This window comes from Borostomias antarcticus (assembly GCF_949987555.1).
Source record: "Borostomias antarcticus genome assembly, chromosome: 1".
Taxonomy (NCBI): Eukaryota; Metazoa; Chordata; class Actinopteri; order Stomiiformes; family Stomiidae; genus Borostomias; species Borostomias antarcticus.
In genome coordinates, this window is record NC_140234.1 from 55,937,808 (window position 1) to 55,959,547 (window position 21,740).

General features: G+C 44.0%; 2 protein-coding genes across 2 annotated transcripts in view; both read left to right on the top strand.

Annotated features, from left to right (window-relative positions):
- Positions 1-2,237, top strand: part of LOC311314841 (F-BAR and double SH3 domains protein 2-like) — a 42,897-nt gene extending 40,660 nt beyond the window's left edge. Inside the window, exon 20 of the mRNA XM_084445351.1 lies at positions 1-2,237. Within this exon, the coding sequence (XP_084301477.1) occupies positions 1-84 (84 nt within the window). The 3' untranslated portion in view covers positions 85-2,237.
- Positions 2,238-3,070: 833 nt separating this feature from the next.
- On the top strand, positions 3,071-21,531 carry rsf1b.1 (remodeling and spacing factor 1b, tandem duplicate 1; the record flags this gene model as incomplete). The annotated part of the gene is made up of 16 exons (XM_084436768.1): positions 3,071-3,224; positions 4,698-4,789; positions 6,333-6,425; positions 6,915-7,120; positions 7,383-7,489; positions 7,666-10,475; positions 10,603-10,890; positions 11,587-11,691; positions 12,069-12,148; positions 12,869-12,923; positions 13,510-13,622; positions 14,075-14,142; positions 14,471-14,702; positions 15,463-15,680; positions 16,248-16,427; positions 17,401-21,531. 16 exons carry the CDS (start codon positions 3,071-3,073, stop codon positions 17,991-17,993), a joined length of 5,394 nt encoding a protein of 1,797 aa, XP_084292894.1. The 3' UTR covers positions 17,994-21,531.
- Between the last annotated feature and the right edge of the window lie 209 nt (positions 21,532-21,740).

Here is a 21,740-nt window from a genome sequence, read left to right on the forward strand (position 1 = left end):
GTCCGTGCCCCGCCCCCTCCGCCCAAGCAGCAGCCCCGTGGGCAGGTGAAGAGACGGGAGGAGGTGGAGATCACGCTGGTGTAAACGGCGCCGCCCTGGTGGCGGTCGCTGCTTCCAGATCCCTGACCTGCAGGACCTGGTGGATCCAGGCTCCTGAGGGCCCCTCCGGCAGGAGGGAGGAGGCCTCTGTGTCTCTCACCCCAGAGCAGAGAGGCCGGGAGAGGGCCGGAGACCGGGCCCCTCTCCCTGGCCTCACGGTGCTCCTCACAGGCAGGGCCCAAACACTGCGTGTTGTGGAGAAGCAAACTATTGTGCCTTTCTGACTCTTAACCACAGTCTTCTCTTCGCTTTCATCTCCTCTCCTCTCCTAATCTTCACTCATCTCTCCTTTCTTCTTTTCTCTGCCCCATCGGTCGTCTCTCATAGCCAGTCCTGTCTCCACGCTTTGTTTACGCTGTGCCCGTGCTGGAGAAAGGTCTGGCTGGACTCTACCATTCAGGGATAGGGGGGGGGGGCAAAACGCTGCGTTTACTTAAACCAATCACAATCATCTTCGGCAGAGCGGTTGCTAGGTTGTTGTCTCACGTAGTCTGGATTGAATCTGATTGGGCGGGCAACAGATTTCGCCGCCGTTGATTGGGCAGTGATAAACGAATTATGAGGCTTATCCCCCAAAACCTACGTCCGTTGAGTCAGACTATCCCTTCTCTATTCTCACTCCTTCTTTGTTTACTTTTGTTAATGTTTCTGTTTTCTTCCTCCTCTCCTCTCTTGTGTATTCTCTCTCTCCTCTCGTTTCCATGGCGTCGAGCGGTGGGCTGTGGCAGGCAGTCCTGGATGATAATGCGAGGTTGCTATGCAACAGAGATGTGCTAATTCATACATTATGTCACAGCATTTAACAAAACTTGCAGCTTTAAAATCAAGAAGATTTCTGTTCGGTTCTTCGTCGTGTTTTCTCCACATTTCAGGGAAATTCGCTGAAAGGACGAGGCTGGTACCTCATGTTCTGAAACACGCATCTGGGGGGGGAACAATAGATCCAACATTTCATGAAACAAGGGAAAAGTGGCAATTATAGCAGGGGTATTATTATTTTAGCAGTGGTATTATAGTTTTAGCAGGGGTATTATTGTTTTAGATGGGGTATTATTGTTTTAGATGGGGTATTATTGTTTTAGCAGGGGTATTATTGTTTTACCAGGGGTATTATTGTTTTAGCAGGATCATTGTGAATTGCTCCATGTGAGATCTGGAAAGGAAAAAGCCCCCTGACACTTTTGAATGTTTCTCCTTTTGGAACAAATTAACTACTCAGTTCAGGGTATGTTTGTTTGCCTCAAATGCTGAAAAACTTCAGAACAGCTGGGGAAATCTGTAGTATGTATGAGTTTATGTAGAGTATCTGTAGTCTGTATGAGTTTATGTAGAGTATTGTGCGGTTTTGTTTATAAAAATAAGGATCTAGCTGTGTTTATATCAATACTAATCTAGGCTTAAAATTAGCCAATGTTTGCTGGTGAGAATAGTTATTCAGTCAGGAGATCAGATGGTGTTGCAGTTGAAGTGAGGAGATGTGGAGGTGGAGAGTCTCCTCGGGCGCCTCGCTGCCCTCCTTCCGGGACGAACACCCCTGCTGCTCCACCGAGTGAAAACTGACTGAAATACTGAAGCACTTTTTAAAAATGTTTTCTTTTTATGCCCATTTCAGTATTGCTGGTTGGTCTCTTTTGAGTACGCTGCATTGTTTGCCCCTTGTAATTGTTTTGATGTTTGTGTTCCAACTATATTGGTATGTAAAGTAATATTCTTATTTTCAAATGCTTCTGAGCGATTTAGCCTTACAAATAGCCTTTGTAGTGTCTTTTGCGATGGAGGTGCTCTTTCATTGTATCATTATCAATAGTTTACAGAGAGCTGGGAGACGTGTGTTCCACAAAGTACCGTATGTTAGGAGGAAAACATACTGAGACTTTATTGTTAAAAATGAAAGTTGTTGATTGGAGGAAAGTAGATCTCTTTCAGGCGTTGCTCTTTGATCTTCTTGAGATCTGAATGTCATCAAACTTATTTTTGAAGTTTACATTTACCCTGTTGTATTGAAAAAATACAGTTGTCAAGTTAATTCTTCCCCCAACAGAGAAACTGATTGTCATTTATTATTGATACTGATTTTTTTCAGTACCTTAGGGCTGAGATTCAGAAAAACAAAGTGCCCATTTCCCAATAATGTAGCTAGCCACTGCAGCATTTGCAGAGCATCGAAATTATATTTCATTGGATGTTAAAAACTGTATTTATTGGTTACAAATAAATGTGAAATAAAGATTAGCTTAAAACAACATATCCTGTTTTATTCAACCTGTTATTACTGCTATATAACTGTCTTCACTTTAAAAGATATCTCATCATTGCACACCAGGTCACATAGGATCAGCAGATATGGTAGAGTTAATGTTCAGAATAAGTTTGGGGTCTCAGAAAGCATGTTTTATTCAACATCTTAGTATTGCCATTGGTTTTGAGGTAGGCTAAAGGGCTTTCCAGAAGTGACTCAAAAGTATTTGTTATTTGCAGAGCAGAGACGCCTTGGAATGAGTATAAAACAAACACGCCCCCTCTCATACAAACACACTTAAATACGACTGATGACTAGGCTAGGTTACTATGTCCAAATATGCTGCTACAACTGTACGGGATTCGATTCATAACAACAATAGTCATATCATGTTGGCCAATGCCAGTGTTTCAAACACTCAATGTTTAAAACACATACTCGATGTGCGTTTTGCCAGTTCTCCAAAATGGCAACTGTAACATGGCTTTAGCAGACCCTTAGTATAGTCCAGTCGAGCCACATGGTGGAATGTGAGGATACAACGATAGAATGGGTCTTTACAGCAGCGTGATCAGATTTGATCAGTGATCAGAGTGATTCTGTTTTGTTTACATTTACATTACCAATTTTTTTTTTCTACCGCAAAGACCTCTGGGCCTGGTATATTGACGCGGTGTATTGTGGGCCGTCATTGGTCCTCCAGCTCCGCTCCAGATCCACCAGCAGGAAAAGATGGCTGCTTCGGCGGCAGCGGCGGGTTCTTTCCCCGGGTTGTGCCCGAGCTACGCCGTCATATGCTCGTTCCTGGAGCGGTACGGAGCTCTGTTGGATCTACCGGAGCTCACATTCACCCAGTTGGAGAGGAATCTCCAGGACACATCCGCAGGTACGGTCTGCTCACCCGCTGCTGGGCTGCAGGCGGGGAGCTGCGACTCCACACCGCTGCATTAGTGTGCTGTCCTTCGTGCTAGTTGTGTTATTGTGTGCTTTCCAAACATCATTGTGCGTATTACAGTGATTTGCAGCAAGCATAAATTCGCCATTCGTATTCGGGAGCATGCAGATGTTTGTCTTTGGGTTATTACAGTGTCCAATGTCCGAATAATTTAGGCTTTCTCCATATTTTGGGGGCTTTGAAATGTTAGGATTTATTTTTCAGCCAGCCTTTATCTGCTATGGACTAGCACTTCACACGCAGAAATGTTGTGTATAGGCCTCAGAGTAGTGCACAAGGATGGTCTAGTTCACAGTTCGGGGAAATGTTGTGTATTTGTCACGTCTCGGACTGAGTGGGCTCAGATAAGTAAGATATTGGCCACGATATTTACAGTTAAATTATATTTTGCATGTAGTGGTTCGCTCGCGCTGAAGTGCGCATGCGCACGCACATCAAGGCTTCCTGAATGGAGTGCTGTAATTACACATAATGAGGCTTTCGAATGGTTTTGGCGGATTTTTTTGGTAGTATTTAGGCAGCGGATGTTTTATCGTCGTACACATCATCCGATTGTCCTGAACTTCGTCCAAGGACATTAAATACCTCAGTCCTCTGCCGTGATTACGACGGCATTGTTGTTGTGTGACCAGATTGGTCTAATGTTAAGCAACATAAGGAATTCACACCTAGTTATTTGAATAAATTGCAATTGTATAAAACGTGTATTTATTCATACATTAATATTTTTTATTCATTACTCAAACACCCGTAGCGTAGGTGGATAATTTAAATCTGGTTTGGGCAATTGTTGACTTTTGTACTAAATGTTGTAAACTGTCTTTCCTTGTTTATTTTGTCATTTGTTGTTGTTTTATGTTTTGAAACCGTGTCTCTGCTGCTGCCTGTCTTGGCCAGGACCCTCTTGGAAAAGAGATTTTTAATCTCAATGAGACCCCCCTTTTCCTGGTTAAATAAAGGTCAAATAAAATATTTTAATATAAAGTGGTAACTTTAAACAGGTGCGATCAATCAGGATGATTAGTTCGGCTCTATGGACATTGAAACATGTAATTCTCCATGCAGGCTTCACTTTATCAGTTTCAACTGTGATTTATTACTGTTGTAAGAGGAGATTATCCCAAATGTCTCTTCGTGTGGGTTTAATAAAGGCAGGCGGACAACCGGACTTGAATGCAGTTATGTTTCTTTATATAACAAAAAGTCGGGCACTGGTATCCACATGTCCATCTCACATTTTTCTCCCTTTTCTTTTCCTGCACATGCGCACAAGTCACCCCCCAAAATTACCATTCAATACTAACAGGAATTGTCATCCAATATAACAACAAAACTCAGTCCCACACTGTCACCTTGAATAATACATATATAATGAGTATGCAAATTGTGATGATCCTTCTCCAGTTCCCAAGCTCCTGGTGGACCTACATGTGAAGCTTCTGAGGAAGATCGGCAAGTCGGTGTCAGCGGACCGCTGGGAGAAGCATCTGGCCAAGGTAGATTAAACAGAACCGACCTGTCAATAACATGTCTGAAACACAGCGGCCCTCGTTTACCAAACGCATACACGTCATTTCCGCACAAAGCTTGACATTTATCAATTTGGATGCGAGCGGAGGATACGAATACATCTCAAGTCAAGTCTCACCTCGTGTACGGTAGTCTGAGAATAGTCATGAGACTATTCTGACTGGCATTTAAGCATACAGTATATGCAGCCACATATTCATCACTTAAACATATGTAACCGCAAAATATTATATTTTGTAAAGGTCTTGACTATGTGTCATATATCATATATATATGTCATATATATGTGTCATATAAGCCCCCAACATAAACTGTCATATATCCCGAAGACCTAACATACATAGGTATTTTCAAATAGTCAATTAACAGGGTTAACAGTTTGTGGGTGTAAGATTAATTTCATTTTCAGATCGTCACCTCTAGCCTAGCCTAGCAAGTAGACTTAGTCTCAACGCCAGACCCATTTGAGTTCTTTCGTTCCATCTAACCTGGGCTAGGGTCTCTCATTTGCTGCTACGACCTGTCACTCTTTCAATTTTGAACCGTCGGTACGCCCTCAGAACACCAGTATTAGTCTAGCAGCATGCAGAGCGCAGCCATTCAGTGTAATATTTGAGTCTGGAGAGAGACTACTGGTGACATGATTGCAAGCAATTCAAATAAACAAACCAACAGCAGTGGGTAATGTGATGGACTAGATGCTTTGTAATGTGATAGACTAGATGCTTTGTAATGTGATAGACTAGATGCTTTGTAATGTGATATGTTAGATGCTTATTCAGTCACTTATATAAACAAGAGCTTTGAAAGTCATCAAATCTCGGCAATGGCAGATCTGGCTCTATAGAAGAGGCCCCTGAACCTGAATATATATAGGGGCATGATATTTAGATTGTATTCAGCTGCACATTTATCGACGCCCTATCATCCGTATGCTGTTATAATAATAATAACAATAATAATAATAATAATAAATTATTTATCCATCATACATCCAATACATCCACAACCAGGTCACATCCAGAAGTCTGGCGAGATACGAATGGTTTCATGAATCCCACTGTCATACCATGATGTCTGCGCTTCCACCTGCGCTGCTTCCAGTATCTTGCTCAAGGGCACGTTGGCGCTGCCGGTAGCTGGGATCGAACCGGCAATGCCGATCCCCAGCCGGCCACTCTGCCTCCTGAGCTTTATGTCTCTATTACTTATTATTTTTCCAGCTTTAGGTGCTGGAAAAACTTGAAACTGCACCTGGAAAATGCATGAAAAGGGCTTGAATTTCGAGAAGGAGAAAGTGTAAGAACCCCGAGTTAGGATACAGTCTCATTATGATGGGCAAATTGTCAAAAGCATGTTTTTTTTTTCCATAGGAAAAATGTCCGATTTTTCTTCAAGTAAATAAGTTGAATCTGCTCCTTTCTTGTTAGGCAGTACCTTATGAATTATGGATCATATCTGTTACACGTTTCCTTTTTAATTTCTGCTTCCCTGTGTTTCTTACTGTAGCTTTGTCAGGAATTCAACACGACCTGGGCATGGGAGCTGGAGAAGAAGGGCTACAAGGACATGACCGTGGAGAGCAAGACTGGAATCCTCAAAGTGAGTTTGAAGTCTGTCATTAGTGTAATTAACTAGGGCTGGGTATCGAGTCGAATTTCAAGAATCTATTCGATTCCGATTCACATGGTTCAGAATCGATTATCACGATTCTATTCGATTCGATATCGATTCGGTTAGTTTTACTGAAACCTGTTTTTTTTGCTGTAACCTTAATTACATGACTGCCAAGTTATACAACACATCAATACTAGGGCTGGGTATCGATACTGATTTCCAAAAATGAATGAATCATTGAATGAATTAATGAACTATTCATACCTTCATTTATTCATTCATTCATTAAATAAAAGAACGATTTTGGGATTCATGAATCGATTCTGAATCATTTGATTCACAATCGATTCAGAATCGATGAATCGATTTTTTAAACCCAGCCCTATAATTAACACACGTTTTCTCCTGATGGTGAAATCAACTTAATTTTTTCTCTTTCTTTCTCTCCCCCTCTCTTTTTCTCCCCCTCTCCAGTACCTATGTGAGAGCCAGTTTGATGACAATGTCAAGTTCAAGACAGCAATCAATGAGGAGGACGCAGACAAGATGCGCCTGCAGCCGATTGGTCGAGACAAGGATGGGCAGATGTACTGGTTTCAGTTGGACCAAGACCACAACGTGAGGGTCTATGTGGAGGAGCAGGATGACCTCGATGGATCATCTTGGAAGTGCATTGTCAGGTATTGGAGACATATTTCCTTTTTTTAAACGAGTTTCATGCACTTTTAGACACAGGGTTCACTTGGGAATGAGACGTTGGTTAGAAAATAATGTTGAAATAGATGAAAAATTGCCGGAGGAGGACCTAGGCCTGTGTTATTGCCGAGTAACAGTCCTTAATTTAATTTTGGACCCGTGGTAACTCCACTTAATGGGCTTCTGTCAGTGGTATTGATGCCGTGTGGAAAAATGACAACAATTAAGCATCATGCCTTTTTATAGGGAGAGAAATGACTTGGCTGAGATTTTGGCGTTGCTGAAAACCCAAATCGACCCGTCACTGTTGACAAACAAAGACGAAGAGGATGAGGAGAAGAAGGATAAAAATGGTTTGTTGAACAATTTGCATATAAAAGGGGTACAAATTAATGAACAGTCCTGTATTATTAGTCATAATTATAGTATTATTTACGAACATTTTATAAAAGTTTATAAAGGGAGGTGAGAAATGCTATCAGTCATATACTCCCTATATGTGTACATCTCTGTTTAAACTGATTCACAGAGGACACCTCAGACGCTGAAGCTGAGCACAAAGCCTCCCAAGATCCTTCTGGCGTTACGGCTTCACCGAAAACAGAGAGCCACGAACAACACTGCCAGGACGAAGACTCAAAACCAGCCGTCGCACATCCCAAGTCGCCATCAAACGACATCAAAGAGGAGTCAGAATCCGCTGCGCGGCCTGATGCGCCCGGTGGCGTCGCCGTTAACACGCCGGTCGTCAAAGAGGAACCGATGGAAGTGTCGGAAACCAAGGAGGCGGCTGACACAAATGCAAAAGAGCCGCCCTCGGAGAAGCCTGCCGTAGCGCTACAGACGGAACAAGAGGAGGAGTCCAGGAAGAAGATGGCGGAGGACCTTCAAAGGGCGATTAAGAATGACCAGCAGGCCAAGATCCCCCTGAAGAAGAGAGACATGAAAATAAGTGAGGATTTTGACAGCAGCAGCAGCATCATCATTCCAAACCCATCTGTTTCTCAGGTCAAAGAACCTCTGAAACCCGACGAGACGAACAGAGAGGGTTCTGGGAAGGACGCAAAAAGAGATCGTGTCAATGGCAACGCCCAGCACGCCGCCGAAAAAAGCTTCAACAATGGGTTGAGAGAATCTGCTGAAGAGACACAGAAGGACTCAGCTGACAGCCAAGAGCAGCCGACAACAAAGGCTGCAGGGAAGGAAAGTGAGTCAGCTGAATCCAAAGAAAACAAGACGACCAATCTGCCCACAGACAAGGACGGGCTGAAACACAGACAGACAGAGGTGGCAAACGATAGCGAAGCCAACGAACCACATCTACAGAACAAGACCACAGCTACGAAGGCAGAGAAGAAAAGCTCTGAAGCTCCAGTCAAAGTGAATGAACCAGCCGTTAAAGAGGCTACGCCTTTAAAAGCGAGGACATTACCTCCATCAAAAGATGCCACAAACCCACCCGAGAATTCATCTGATGCTAAAAAGCCAGAAGAACTCAGCAGATCCAAAGAGATTGATGTCTCGGTGGCCAGTGTAGACAAGAAGACATCGTCAGCAGAAACGAACAAAACATCCCCGTCTAACAAGTCCCAGCAACCAGATGAACGTGAAGGAACAGATTCGTCAGTTGAATCCGCAAAGGTAAAGTCGGACACCCCTGAAGAAACGGAGAAAGCGGTTGTCTCTAAGGAGACGGACTCAACAGAGGTGAAAGAGACGGTGAAACCTTCTCTCACAAAAGTCACAGAAAAGCTGTCTGACTGTAAAACCACAAGCCTCGTTAAAGAACCGCGGAGAACTGTCCTCGGTACAGATAAACCTGACACCTCCAAACTCACAGAAGCACCAGCCGTCATTAAAGAGAAAGAGACGATTTCTGACAAAGAGAGCACAAAGGTGGTTGGTCCTAAAGAGAATGAAACATTGTCGGTCATTAAAAAGACCGAGATAGTGAAACAGAGTAACGACACAGAGAACCTTGACAGTGGCCAGAGAGAGACCAGTACTTTGTCGGTTATCAAAAAGGCAGATAAACCACCTGTCAAGAAAGATACAGAAGCCCTGGAAAAAACAAAGGAATCATCTGTCATTAAAAAGATAGAGAAGCAAGAAGAATCAAACCCCACAGAGAAACGCGATGGCTGTAAAGACACAGAGACAACAGACATTACCAAGGAGACAGAATCTTCTACGGGTAAAGACAGAAAAGTCTTCACTGGAGAGAAGGAAAAATGTGGCCTTGAGAAAGACTCCAAGAAAACTGTTAGCGGTAAGAATAAGGAGGCGAAAACTGTCGCTGGTGTAACTGGGGCAAACGTTGAGCCTAAAGAAGCAGAGAAACTGGCTACCTCAGACTCGAAGACCGCCACGAAAGAGACCAACAAACCATCCAGACCTGACAAAGAGAAACCAGATGCCTGTAAAGAAACAGAGAAAATGGCAGAGACAGAACCAGACGCAGCAACAGAGACACTGGCTGCCTCAACGAAGGAGGCTCACCAACTTCCTTCTCCCAAAATGTCTGCCTCAGTTGAGGGGCGCAAGGAGGAGCCTATGGAAATAAGTTCTGAAACATCCACCGTTGACAACACTAAGATCCAGAAAGATACTAAGAACCAAGAACCTGAAAACGAAGACAAAAGCAAGATGTCGTTGGAAAGTGAGTCTGCTAGGGACCAACCAACCATGGACTGTAAGAAACTGTCAAAAAAACACACTACCAGGAAGGAGGATGTAGAACATGCAGCCTCTCTGGCCAAGAGTGTAAGAGAAGAAGACAGCAGTCAAGATAAAGAAATGGAAGGAGATGCCGAGACTGAGCGGTGTCCTGATCCAGAGAAAGGGAAGCAGAAAGATGGCGAACTCTCAGCCCGGGCAGAGAAACCAAGTGACACAAGAACCAACAAGATGTCTGACGATCACAAACTCAGTGACAAGGGGGATGAGGACAAGGAACGGGATGAAGATGCACCTGCAGAGAAGGGAGGAAAGGATGATAAAGGTTCGTCAGAGGTTCAAGAGGAGGGGATCCGTCTGAAAATTAAGATCCCGGCCCACCAGAGGAAAGCTGATCTCCGGAGAGAGGAGAGGGGGGACTCGGAGTCCGACACAGGAGAAGGGAGGTCCCTGAGGAGGTCGCCCAGGATCTGCAGGCCTACACCCAAGGTGGTGGAGATCCAGGACAGGAAGCAGGAGAGGAAGCTGGCCGCACCCCAGGTGGAGAAAAGCGAAGAAGGAGAAAAGGAAGAGGAGAACGAGAAGGACGAAGATGACGAGAAAGCTCTTCAAAAGAAACCGAGAGAGAAGAAGGTCGATCAGGAAGGCCAGCCTAAAACGAAGGTGAGTTTCTGTAGGTCACTGGCGTTTTCTTGCGCCTCTCCATCTGACCCCATTCTCCTCATGAAGAAACAGTCGTTTAGTGACGCTGTCGTTCAGCTGTTTAAGACCAGGATGTGTTTTCTTTCAGGGCCGTAGACGGAGGAAGACCCGGTGGTCCAACACCCGAACACGACGCAAAAAGAAAGGCTCAGATGAAGATGACGACGACGACTACGAAGACGAGTCGAGCGACTACGACGATAGCGAGGAGGAGGAGGATGACAGCGATGAAGATTACAAGGTTGAGAGAAACAGGAAGAGAAGGAACAGGAACGTTGAGAGGCGTGTTTCCGATGACTCGACGTCCTCTGATGATGACCTGCCTCCTAACGACGACCCCTGCAAACACTGCGGCCTCCCCAACCACCCGGAGCTGGTGGGTGCTAAAACATTACATCATTATCTGAGTTTTATTAATTAAAGCCAAAATCTACCGTTGGTGAACCAGTGACACGCTGCCCCAGCTAGCTAGCTCTGTTCCATTTTGTGTGTCCTGTGTGTATTTGTGCTCGCCACACCCTGATGAACACAAATACACACAGTACACACAGGTGAATGAGCGGCAACAACCACACACACACACACATGCATCTGCGGTCACCGGTGGAAATTGTTCCCTGCATTTTTCCCATCCAAGCCAGGGGAAGTGGGCAGCCATCGTTCATGGCACCCGGCAACAAAGTCCAAGTGCTCAGTCCAGGGCCCTGTACTACGAGACTAGCTCAACATATCCAGGATATGGCTGACATCACTGATTGGTCGTTATATGTTCATCAATCATATTCAACACTGATAAGTTTGGTATTGTATAACTGTTAGTAACCCAACTGGTACCTCTCTCCGTCTCTTCCACCCACAGATCCTACTGTGGTATCTCTTCCACAGATCCTACTGTGGTATCTCTTCCACAGATCCTACTGTGGTATCTCTTCCACAGATCCTACTGTGGTATCTCTTCCACAGATCCTACTTCGGTATCTCTTCCTCAGATCCTACTGTGGTATCTCTTCCACAGATCCTACTGTGGTATTGTGTATAACTGTTAGTAACCCAACTGGTCTCTCCTCCACAGATCCTACTGTGTGACTCCTGTGATAGCGGCTACCACACCGCCTGTCTGAGACCACCCCTCATGATCATCCCCGACGGAGAGTGGTTCTGTCCACCTTGTCAACATGTAAGTATCGGACATGGTTAAGTGGCTTATATATATAGAGCAAAAGGTGTATATTACATAAATACAAAAATACATATATATCGTTATCACAGGGAATATCAGGTGTTGCATTTCGATAGTATGCAGTCCCTTAGAAATACAAATACATTACAATATAATATGTAAAACTATCTACGCTAAGGATTAGTAGGCCCGTTCAGGTCATGGTCAAGGTTGTATTGGGGGCGACAGGAAGCTATTTAGGGCTCTCTTTGTCTTGAGATGTGAAGATCTGAGTCCGGCACCCTGATTTTGAGTCTACAAATGTTCAGAAGGTGAAACTTAACACTTCTCCCATGTCCGTGTGTGATCCTCCGTCCCGTGGCCTGGCCCTGCAGAAGCAGCTGTGTGACAAGCTCGAGGAGCAGCTACAGAACCTGGACGCTGTGCTGAAGAAGAGAGACCGAGCCGAACGAAGGTGAGGCCTTAGAACCACAAAGCTTCTCAGGAAACAGCTTTACAACCCGGAAGTAATCCTTCTATGTATCTATATCTATCTATCTAAAAAGTTTTTTTGAAAAGTTTTTTGGCTTGTTTTGCTAATTGCAGAGTAACTGCAGCTGTGCTCAATCAGTGGCCAATCAATCTGTTTGGCCAGATGTTGTCCTAGGTGGGGATTGGGCGGGTTGCCAACAACAACGTCTCTGATTGGTGGAGCTTGCGCTGTTGAACTATAGGATCGTGGGTAGTTTTTTTTTCCATAGGAGAGCAATAGTTTGAGGGGGACAGAATGAGGACAGAATTAAACATTCTGTCAAAAATGTTGTTTGTGAGATAATTCTGAATGATTTCACACTACGGTGTCACTTTTCTTCATGTAGATTTGAGATTTATTGAGCGAGTTTTTGCAGTAGCTGCATACAATATTGTTTACAGTCAAACATTTTGATGTTCTGTGGCTTAAAAAAGTTAAACTTTAGATGGTTGCTATAGCGCCACCATCAGGACTATTGGCCCACAATACCAGTTGAGGACTTCTGGTATAGGACTGGACCTGTGGTCTAAGTTTGGTGATTTTTCATGCATGAAGATTTTTCATGCAAGAGGATTCAGATGCAGAATATTGTCAAAGCTGAGCTGCCTGGCCCCTTATCAATCTTATATAGAAAACCTATTTTATTCCCATTTCTCCCTGCAGGAAAGAGCGTTTGGTGTATGTTGGAATCAGTGTTGAGAACATCATCACTCCTTCAGTAAGTAGCTACAACTAGATGGTATCTACAGTCAAGAATGGGAAATTTAACACATACAGAATTCAGTGATTTTGTAGAATTTTGTTTGGAACATTGTTAAACCACTTCTGAGCCCTGGCCACTGTTTGCATGTTTGCATATCTAACGTTACTCCCAGCAGTTGATAAGTAGGGCTGGGTTTAAAAAATCGATTCTGAATCGATTCTGAATCAAATGATTCAGAATCGATTCATGAATCCCAAAATCGATCTTTTATTTAATGAATAAATGAAGGAATGAATAGTTCATTAATCCATTCAATGATTCATTCATTCGTTCATTTTTGGAAATCAGTATCGATACCCAGCCCTAGTATTGATGTGTTGCATAACTTGGCAGTCATGTAATTAAGGTTACAGCTAAAAAAAACAGGTTTTAGTAACACTAACTGAATCAATATTGAATCAAATCGAATCAAATTGAATCGTGATAATCGATTCAGAACCTTGTGAATCGAATCGATTCTTAAAATTCGACTCGATACCCAGCCCTATTGATAAGTGAGTATTGTTGCCTGGAGCTCACAGTCTGCCGACCTTCACCTTAGGTGGAGGTGGAGGAAGAAAGAGAAGAAGAGGTGGTGAAAGTGAAGAAAGAGGTGAAGAAAAGCAAGAGCTGGGGTCGAAGGTCAACCAGGGCAAAGAAATCCATTAGCTACAGGTATGAACTAAGGGTCCATTTATTTGAGCTCAAAGCTGCAGTATGTACAATTTCAGTCAGATGTAAAACATTTAAAGCTCAGTGATCTAATTTTTCTCATTTACATTTTTTACAGTTCACTATTCACCTTTACTTGCTATTAGTTTATGAATTGGCCTTAGCAAGACCCCAAAAATCATTTTCGTAACATGAGACTGCATGAGACCCTGTGAATGTATTATTTTAGAATTTCGGTGTACTGGCTAGTTCACTGGTGGGAAATCTTGTGGTGGAAACGGAAGTGACGCATTTTGCGTGTCACAATATCAGGAAGACAACAAACACTAAAGCCTGTAATTTTAGCCTGTAAAATGGTATTCGGGACAGCCCTAGAAACTGTGGCTTGGAGTGTGTTATACATTTGGTATATGCGAGTATGATAGTATACATTTGTTTTAATTTTATGTTTACAGGTTTGATGAGTTTGATGAAGCTATCGAGGAAGCAATCGAGGAAGATATCAAAGAGGCAGAGGGTGGAGGTAGGAGGGCAATACTGATAATACCAGCAAAATAAAAATCATAAGCTTGTCATTGTGATTCACCGAATGACAAATTTGACTGCTTACTTAAACGATTGTGAATAACAGTTAAATCTTACACAACAGAAGCATGTCATGCTACAACGCGTTTGTGCTTGTGCTTCTTCTTCTTCGTTTGGGTTGTTATTGTCCACTCCCCCCCAGGCTCGGGGCCGAGGAGCTATCCTTTTACCACCCCGAGCCTGGGTGAGGGGGTTACCAGGGCTATATACCCGGGCACACCTCCAGGAGCCACGTCAGCGTCACCGTTGTGTTTGTGCTGATGCAGGAGCCGGCCGGGGGAAGGACATGGCCAACATCACGGGCCACCGAGGGAAGGACATGTCCACCATCCTGCAGGGGGAGGAGGGGGAGGAGGGGGAGGAGGGGAAGGAGAACGGACGCCCCCCTCCACCAATCACGGGCCAGCGCAGGAAGAAGAGGCGGCGCCTCAACGACCTGGACAGCGACAGCACCATGGAGGAGGAGGAGAGCGAGGATGAGTTCCGCCTCAGCGACAGGTAACTCCACCAGGGTCAGAGGTCAGGGATGAGGACAGAACCCAGAAACAGAAGCTTCCCTATGGAATATGTAGGGGTGGGTCGTATGCCCACCTCCCTTGTTCTCTGTAAAGCGCATTGTGTTGCCTCTGGGTATGAAATGCGCTATACAAATAAAGCTTTGATTGATTGATTGAGAACTCATTTCCCGAAGAGAAGGATTTCTTTTTTTAAAGGAGGAGGCTCTTTATTGACAACCTGGACCTTATTTACAGCATATTATAAGACGTTTGACTCACCGAGATCACTTTGGTGTAATTCGGAGGCCTGTAGAAGAAATTTAAAATCCAGCGTGAGCCAGTATATCCATGTAATGGCGGCGGACGGGGCACCGAGAATGCAGCTTCTAAAAAATCTATTTTCTGCCGCGAAACGGTTATTTTCATCAATCTGTCTTTATGAATCGTGAATCTGAACGTGAACCTGTGAATAGCAGCTCTGTAGCTCGCTCTGTCAGTTGGTCAGTTGTAGCTCGCTCTGTCAGTTGGTCAGTTGTAGCTCGCTCTGTCGGTTGGTCCACAAAAATTGGGTCTGGCTGCACATGCTTGTGTGTGGTCGCAGTCCTTGCGAATTTGCGCTTGTTCTCTTGGGAGGAATGGGCATGGCCTTCGATTGTTCTAGAGGGAGAACCTACAGCCACACAGGACCGTCGTCCAGGGTCACCCCAAGGTCACCCCAAGGTCACTAATCTCTTTCCTCCTCGCCCTTCTCTGGCCCGCAGCACCGAGGAGGAGGAGTTCGTGGCGTCGGACAACGATGCGGAGAGCGACAGCGACCTGGGCAGCGCCAGCAGCGGCCCGCGACACCGCTCTGCTCGGACCAGGAGGCCGGCCAAGCGCCGGAGGAGCACCCGGCCGCCGCGCCGACGACGCAGACCGAGAGGCTACTCAGACGACGAAGAGGAGGAGACGGATGAGGACGAGGATGAGGACGACATGGGTATGTTCTCGTCGGTGTAGTTGTTCAAAAATCTAGTTGGAGAGATTTTTAGACCAGTCTAACATTTCCTCAACAGCCTCTTTTCTTACTATGTCTTTCCGTTGTCATATATCCAATGATGGAGTTTGTTAAAGGGGTAGTTCAGAATTTTGGACAGAGAGTCTTATTTACAACTTGCCCATAGGCTCCGCCTCCCTATTTACAGAGAGAGCCATATAGGTCCAAACAAACGAATGGGTTCAACGACTAGTTGGACAAAAAAAAAATGATGGTGTAAAAACTCAAATGAGCCACCAACAGACCGTGCTCATATTTGATTTGATTTGATTTGGGTGGAGTGTTTAAGTGAGTTTTCTTTGAATGCTAGCCGTTTCTACTGCGTTAGCTAGCATTAGCATGCCGCTAACACCGGAACGAGAGACGGCATGGAATCAGCTGAAAATGCTCTCCATCGATCAACAACATTATCTGTGTAAACTGGGCCTAATAATCTCTCTCTACTCTGCGTTACATCCTCCCCCTACCCCTGCGTCCGAGGTCTTGACTGTGGTTCTGGTTCTGGTTCAGTGACGGAAGGTTCCAGCGAGTTCAGCGACAGCGACCTGGACATGAGCAGGCGGCGGTCCCGGCGGAGCAAGAAGAAGCAGGTGAACTACTGCGAGACGTCCGAGTCCGACGGCTCCCGGGCCGGAACCAACCGGGACAAGGTCAAGCCCCGGCGCCGCCTGGCAAGCTCCGACAGCGAAGGTCCGCCTCCCTCTCTTATTTTATTATTATTGTTGTTGTTGTTATTAATATTCTTACGATTATTATTATTAATAATATTATTATTGTTATTAGCATTATTATTGCTATTATTATTATTTATAACCTTTATTTAACCAGGCAAGCATTTAAGAACAAGTTCTTATTTACAAAGGCGGCCTGGGAAAAAGCAAAAGCCTCTTGAGGGAAGAGGGTTAGGGGGCTTTTTATTTTATTTTTATTGAACCTTTATTTAACAAGGCAAGCTTCTTTTTTTTTCTTTTTTTTTTACTCTATTTTCAGAATTTCAAATATACAAAAATGCAAATCAAAGCTAGAAGAAAAAATAATTATAACAATGATAAAATTAAATAAATAAAACATCCAATAGATACCATATCTGTTGTTGTCACTTGTCATAGTATAATCACATCACAAAATTATGACTGTGGTTATGCAAAGGATAGGTTCTCTACAAACTCCATAAGGGAGGGCCATACCATGTTAACCATGCAAGCATTTAAGAACAAGTTCTTATTTACAAAGGCGGCCTGGCAAAAAGCAAAAGCCTCTTGAGGAAAGGGATTGAAAATAACACAAGGTTAGATATAAGACAGTTATAAACAGCACACATTGACACATCACAACACATATATAAAACAACATGCAACACTACATGGAGCAGTGAGTATCACCAGCACAGACATACAGCAGCAACCAATCATCAGCAAACATGCAAGACAGTTAAAAAGACCGTTAAACAGTCTCTCTAGAAACTGCTCCCATGACAGTATTGATAATAATTACACGCAAATGCTGCATATTTCTCCTTTTTCTTTCACCTGTTATTGATAGAGGTTAGTCTCTTTGAGGGAAGCGAGAGAGACAGCCAAGATGGCCGCCAATGCTATGATGAATCCTCCCATGTCTGTTTTTCACACCTTTGTCTCATCGTTGCGTGTTCTCTGACTTCCAGAGAGTCTGTCCCGCGGCTCGGACGAGGAGAGGGAGAGGAGGGTGAAGAGGAAGGCGGAGTCATCGGAGGAGGAGTCGCGCCAGCGCCGCAGGCGACTCTCGCTGAAGAGACGAAGGGCGTCCGAGGACGACGACTCGGACGAGTCTGAGGAAGAGGAGCGTCCGGTCCGGAAGCGCGTGAACCGCATCGACTCGGACGACGACGACGAGGAGGAGGAGGAGAAGGAGGAGAAGGAGGAGGAGAAGGAGCAGAAAGGGGGAGTTGAAAAGGAAGACGAGGAAGGCGTGCTGGGGAAGGGGGCGAACCCGTTGGACTACAGCCTGGTGGAGTTGCCCCCCACCAACGGACAGAGCCCCATGAAGGCGCTGGAGGGTTTCATGACGCGACCCGGCGCCGGGGGCGGGGCCTTGGGAGGGGCGCCGGACCTCATGGCCCAGCTGGGGCCCAAGAGCGTCAGCGTCGCCACGCCGGCCGTCGCCGTAGCACCCAACGGCCTGGCGTCCCAGGAGATGGCGCCGCAGGACGAGGAGGAGGACGACCTCCTAGGGGTCACGGACCTGGTGGACTACGTGTGCAACAGCGAACAGTTGTAAAAAAGAGACGTCTGTTTTTTGTAGTATTGTATTTTTTATATTAATTTACTATCCCTCTCCAACATCATCCACAACACTCCCCGTCTCTGTTTTTGTAATCGTCCCATCGTCATCCCGCTCATCCCTCCCAGGACGAGAGCACACGCCCGGAGGGAAACGCCCCCTTCTCGCTCAAACCTCTTGCTCTTCCAGTGGGATTGTACAGTTATCAGGGGCATCGAACCCATAACGTTTGCTCCATGGCATAGTTATCAGGGGCATGGAACCCATAACGTTTGCTCCATGGCATATCACTTCACTTTGAATGCTGCATCGTCGGTACCCACGGTCATACGAACAGTAAAGTCAGACGCGGGACTGTAAGTGAGACACAGATGAACTGTCCGTGGGGGACGAACTCACAGACGAACCAGCTTTCTATGGCGTACTTCCAGGACAGCCCAGGGCGCTCTGCTCCTCTACGTGACCTCTGACCTCTGCTCCCACACCTGCCTCAGCTCCGAGCCGACTCACAGCTCCGTTTTAGTGTTGCCCCCCCCCCCCCCCACAGGGAGAACTCCTTTCAGTCTCAATCACATTATACATTGTATTGTATGATATTAATTCATTGTTTGTTGGTCTTTGTAGGAAAAAGAGCAGTATTGTTTGTATTATCATTCATACCACTCAACGGTTGTTTTAATAGAGGGCGAACAGACGCGCCAGCTTCAGTGTCAAGTTCATTCCGTTAATTATCTTTTTTGTCGTTTTGTGGATTACTGACAAAAAAATCATGGTTGTATTTCACTACTCACCCTGCAGTTTTAATATGTAGTACAGCAGTATTTTACCGTTTCACATCCAAATGAAATGCCTACATTAGTTGGACTATTTATTTTTGGATCACAAGCAATTGATAAGCTTACTGTTTTTATACATAGTTTGCGAGCATTCGATGACAAGTATAGTATTACTTTCCTGATGTTGAACTGGACACAGAATCATCATTGAAATGCTTCATAATTAATATTAATTAATAATATCACATAATTGGGTATGGCTGGGTTTTAAAAAAAATCGATTCATCGATTCTGAATCAAATGATTCAGAATCGATTCATGAATCCCAAAATTGATCTTTTATTTAATGAATGAATGAATAAATTAAGGAATGAATAGTTCATTCATTCATTCAATGATTCATTCATTCATTCATTTTTTGAAAACAGTATCGATACCCAGCCCTAGTATTGATGTGTTGCATAATTTTGCAGTAATGTAATTAAGGTTACAGCAAAAACAAACAGGTTTTAGTAACACTAACCGAATCGATATTGAATCAAATCGAATTGAATCGTGATAATCGATTCTGAACCTTGTGAATCGGAATCGAATCGATTCTTGAAATTCGAATCGATACCCAGGTCTATAATTGGGTACAACAATTCATCTTGGTTCAGTAGTAGACTGTTGACACACAACCTGCTCATGTCTATAGGCCTCTTAGCCTATTAGCTATTAGAGGCCAATTAGTCTCCTGTGATTGAAGATGGAATCATGGATTTCATCCCCCGTCTTTAACCGCTGTGCTGTTTAATCATGGTCTTTCTGTGTTCAAAACGTTCCCATGATTACTGATTCGAACTCTCGGCAAAGGCAGCTTAGCACATCATGCCAAATTAGGTGTCATTCTGTCAACTTTAATTGTCCGTCAACATTTAAGGAGAAACCTCCTTGTTTTTAATTGGATGTTTGAGTGTACAGTTTGTGACCAATTAGAGTAGACCAACCTCTCCACCTCGCCCGTTACTGTCTGAGTCTGCACATGTTTCTAGAAACGTTAGTTTAGTCTTTATATATACTGTATACATATATAAATATAATTTTTAATTGCTGACAATGTTATCAGTGATTCTTGCCCATGTTTTAGACTTGTTTTAATGCTAATGTTAAAAAAGGGATTTGTTCTAGGTTAAATCACTCATAGGAATGATTTGGCGAACACCAAAACTTTGCCAACATTTCTCTGTCCCTCTGTCTTGGGACGTAGTGTCATGTATTTAGGTCGGCATTCTAACTATTATTTTACTTGTGGTGTTTTTCTATAATACTGTTTTTTTGTATATTAAAACATCAATTTTCATTGTTTTCCTTTGTATCAAATCGTAAAATGGCTGTCGTTTCCTCTGTCCTCCGAATGAGTGTGTAGGTTAAAAACCTTGAGAGCGGAGTTACTGTTCTCTCACGCAAGAAGCTGCAGTATCTGTTTATCCCATCATAATCCCCTTGCTATGAGTGTGAGGTACGGACGGTAGAGAACACTACCGTCTAACTTCACGCTCCTCCACGCATACGATGGAGACTAAATAAATATCTCCGATTACACAAAACCTTTCTTTTGTACGTTTGTCACACGTGAGCAGGTTTCCATATTGGAATCGTGTCAGGTGGTTCACTGCTGGTGTGGATCCTGAAGTCAACGGGAATAGAGACTAAATCATGCTGGAATGAGACCACAAAATGTTTGGGGAAATGGCCAAGAAATAATAAGAACTCAACTTACCTCTAATGTTCTTAGTGTGTATATCTAGTTTTTGCTGCAATATATATTTAGAGGCATTTTAATCTTGGGATAAATCTATCTGGCAATTCTGTACGATTGCTTGTGTTTATAATTGTTTTCTTTTGTAGAAGGTTGTCTTTGACACACGAGGCTTTTTTAATGTGATGGAATCTGATGATTGGCATGTTTTCTTGTGGGTGTCATTGTGTTCATGGCTGATGCATTGTGGCCAAATGGTTTGCTAGGTTCAAATAGCAGATCTTTTCCTCAGTGTTCGTCATGACCTTACTGCATGCACTGACCCAGTCATGGACGTATGCCCACAAACGCGTGCTGGACACAAGGGGAAGCCACAATGGTGGTCAATGTTGTCATGGGAAAAAGTACAAGATGAAAGTGGGTTTTGAAGGAGGAAGCCCTTTTGTATATCGTAAATGTAAAATAATAATATTGGCATGTTCATCGCCAATGGTAAACCTCTATACATTTTGTCTATCACAATGCATTGAATAATTAAAAATGTCATCAAGGATGATTTTGGTGGTGAAACCGGAATCATTTCTGTGCTACTTGCAATGTACTCAACTTTGTTAGGTGTTGTCAGGCTTGAGGTTAGTTTGTCAGAATATGCCTGAGGGATTCTATATGGCTGTTGCATTGTGGGAATCAGATGAAAATGACTAGGTTTGACCATCATCACAGGATGCATTAATAGTTGTGTTTGTAATATGTCCCATATCTCCCTCAAGATGTTTAGCCCCTGTGTTTACAGAAATAGTAGCAAATTTTGCATTAGTGACAGTTTTGTCACCGTGAAATATAAATGGAGAGGTAGGATGCTTCAAGGGCTGGGAACGTCGTGGCCAATGATCCAAGTTCACAGTCTAAAGTCAGACTTGGAGGAGAGATACTAAAGGGTTGGTGTGAACATAAGCTGATGGATTCCGTGTCGGTTTGTTCCTCTTTAAAAATATGTTTTGTTAACTTTACTGTATTTCTTTCATATGAATCAATCTTGTACATTTGTCATAATAAAAAGGTTTTTACCCAGATGTGAACCTGGTTGCTTTGTGTTTATTTAGCCAAAAGCTGGACGCTTTTAAGTGCAGTACGGAAAGTTGGACAGAAGAGAATGTGGCAGTGAACTGGAGTGTTTGACCCACCCCTGCCGGCTGCCCCTGCCAGCTTTGTTACTTCTTTCCACCA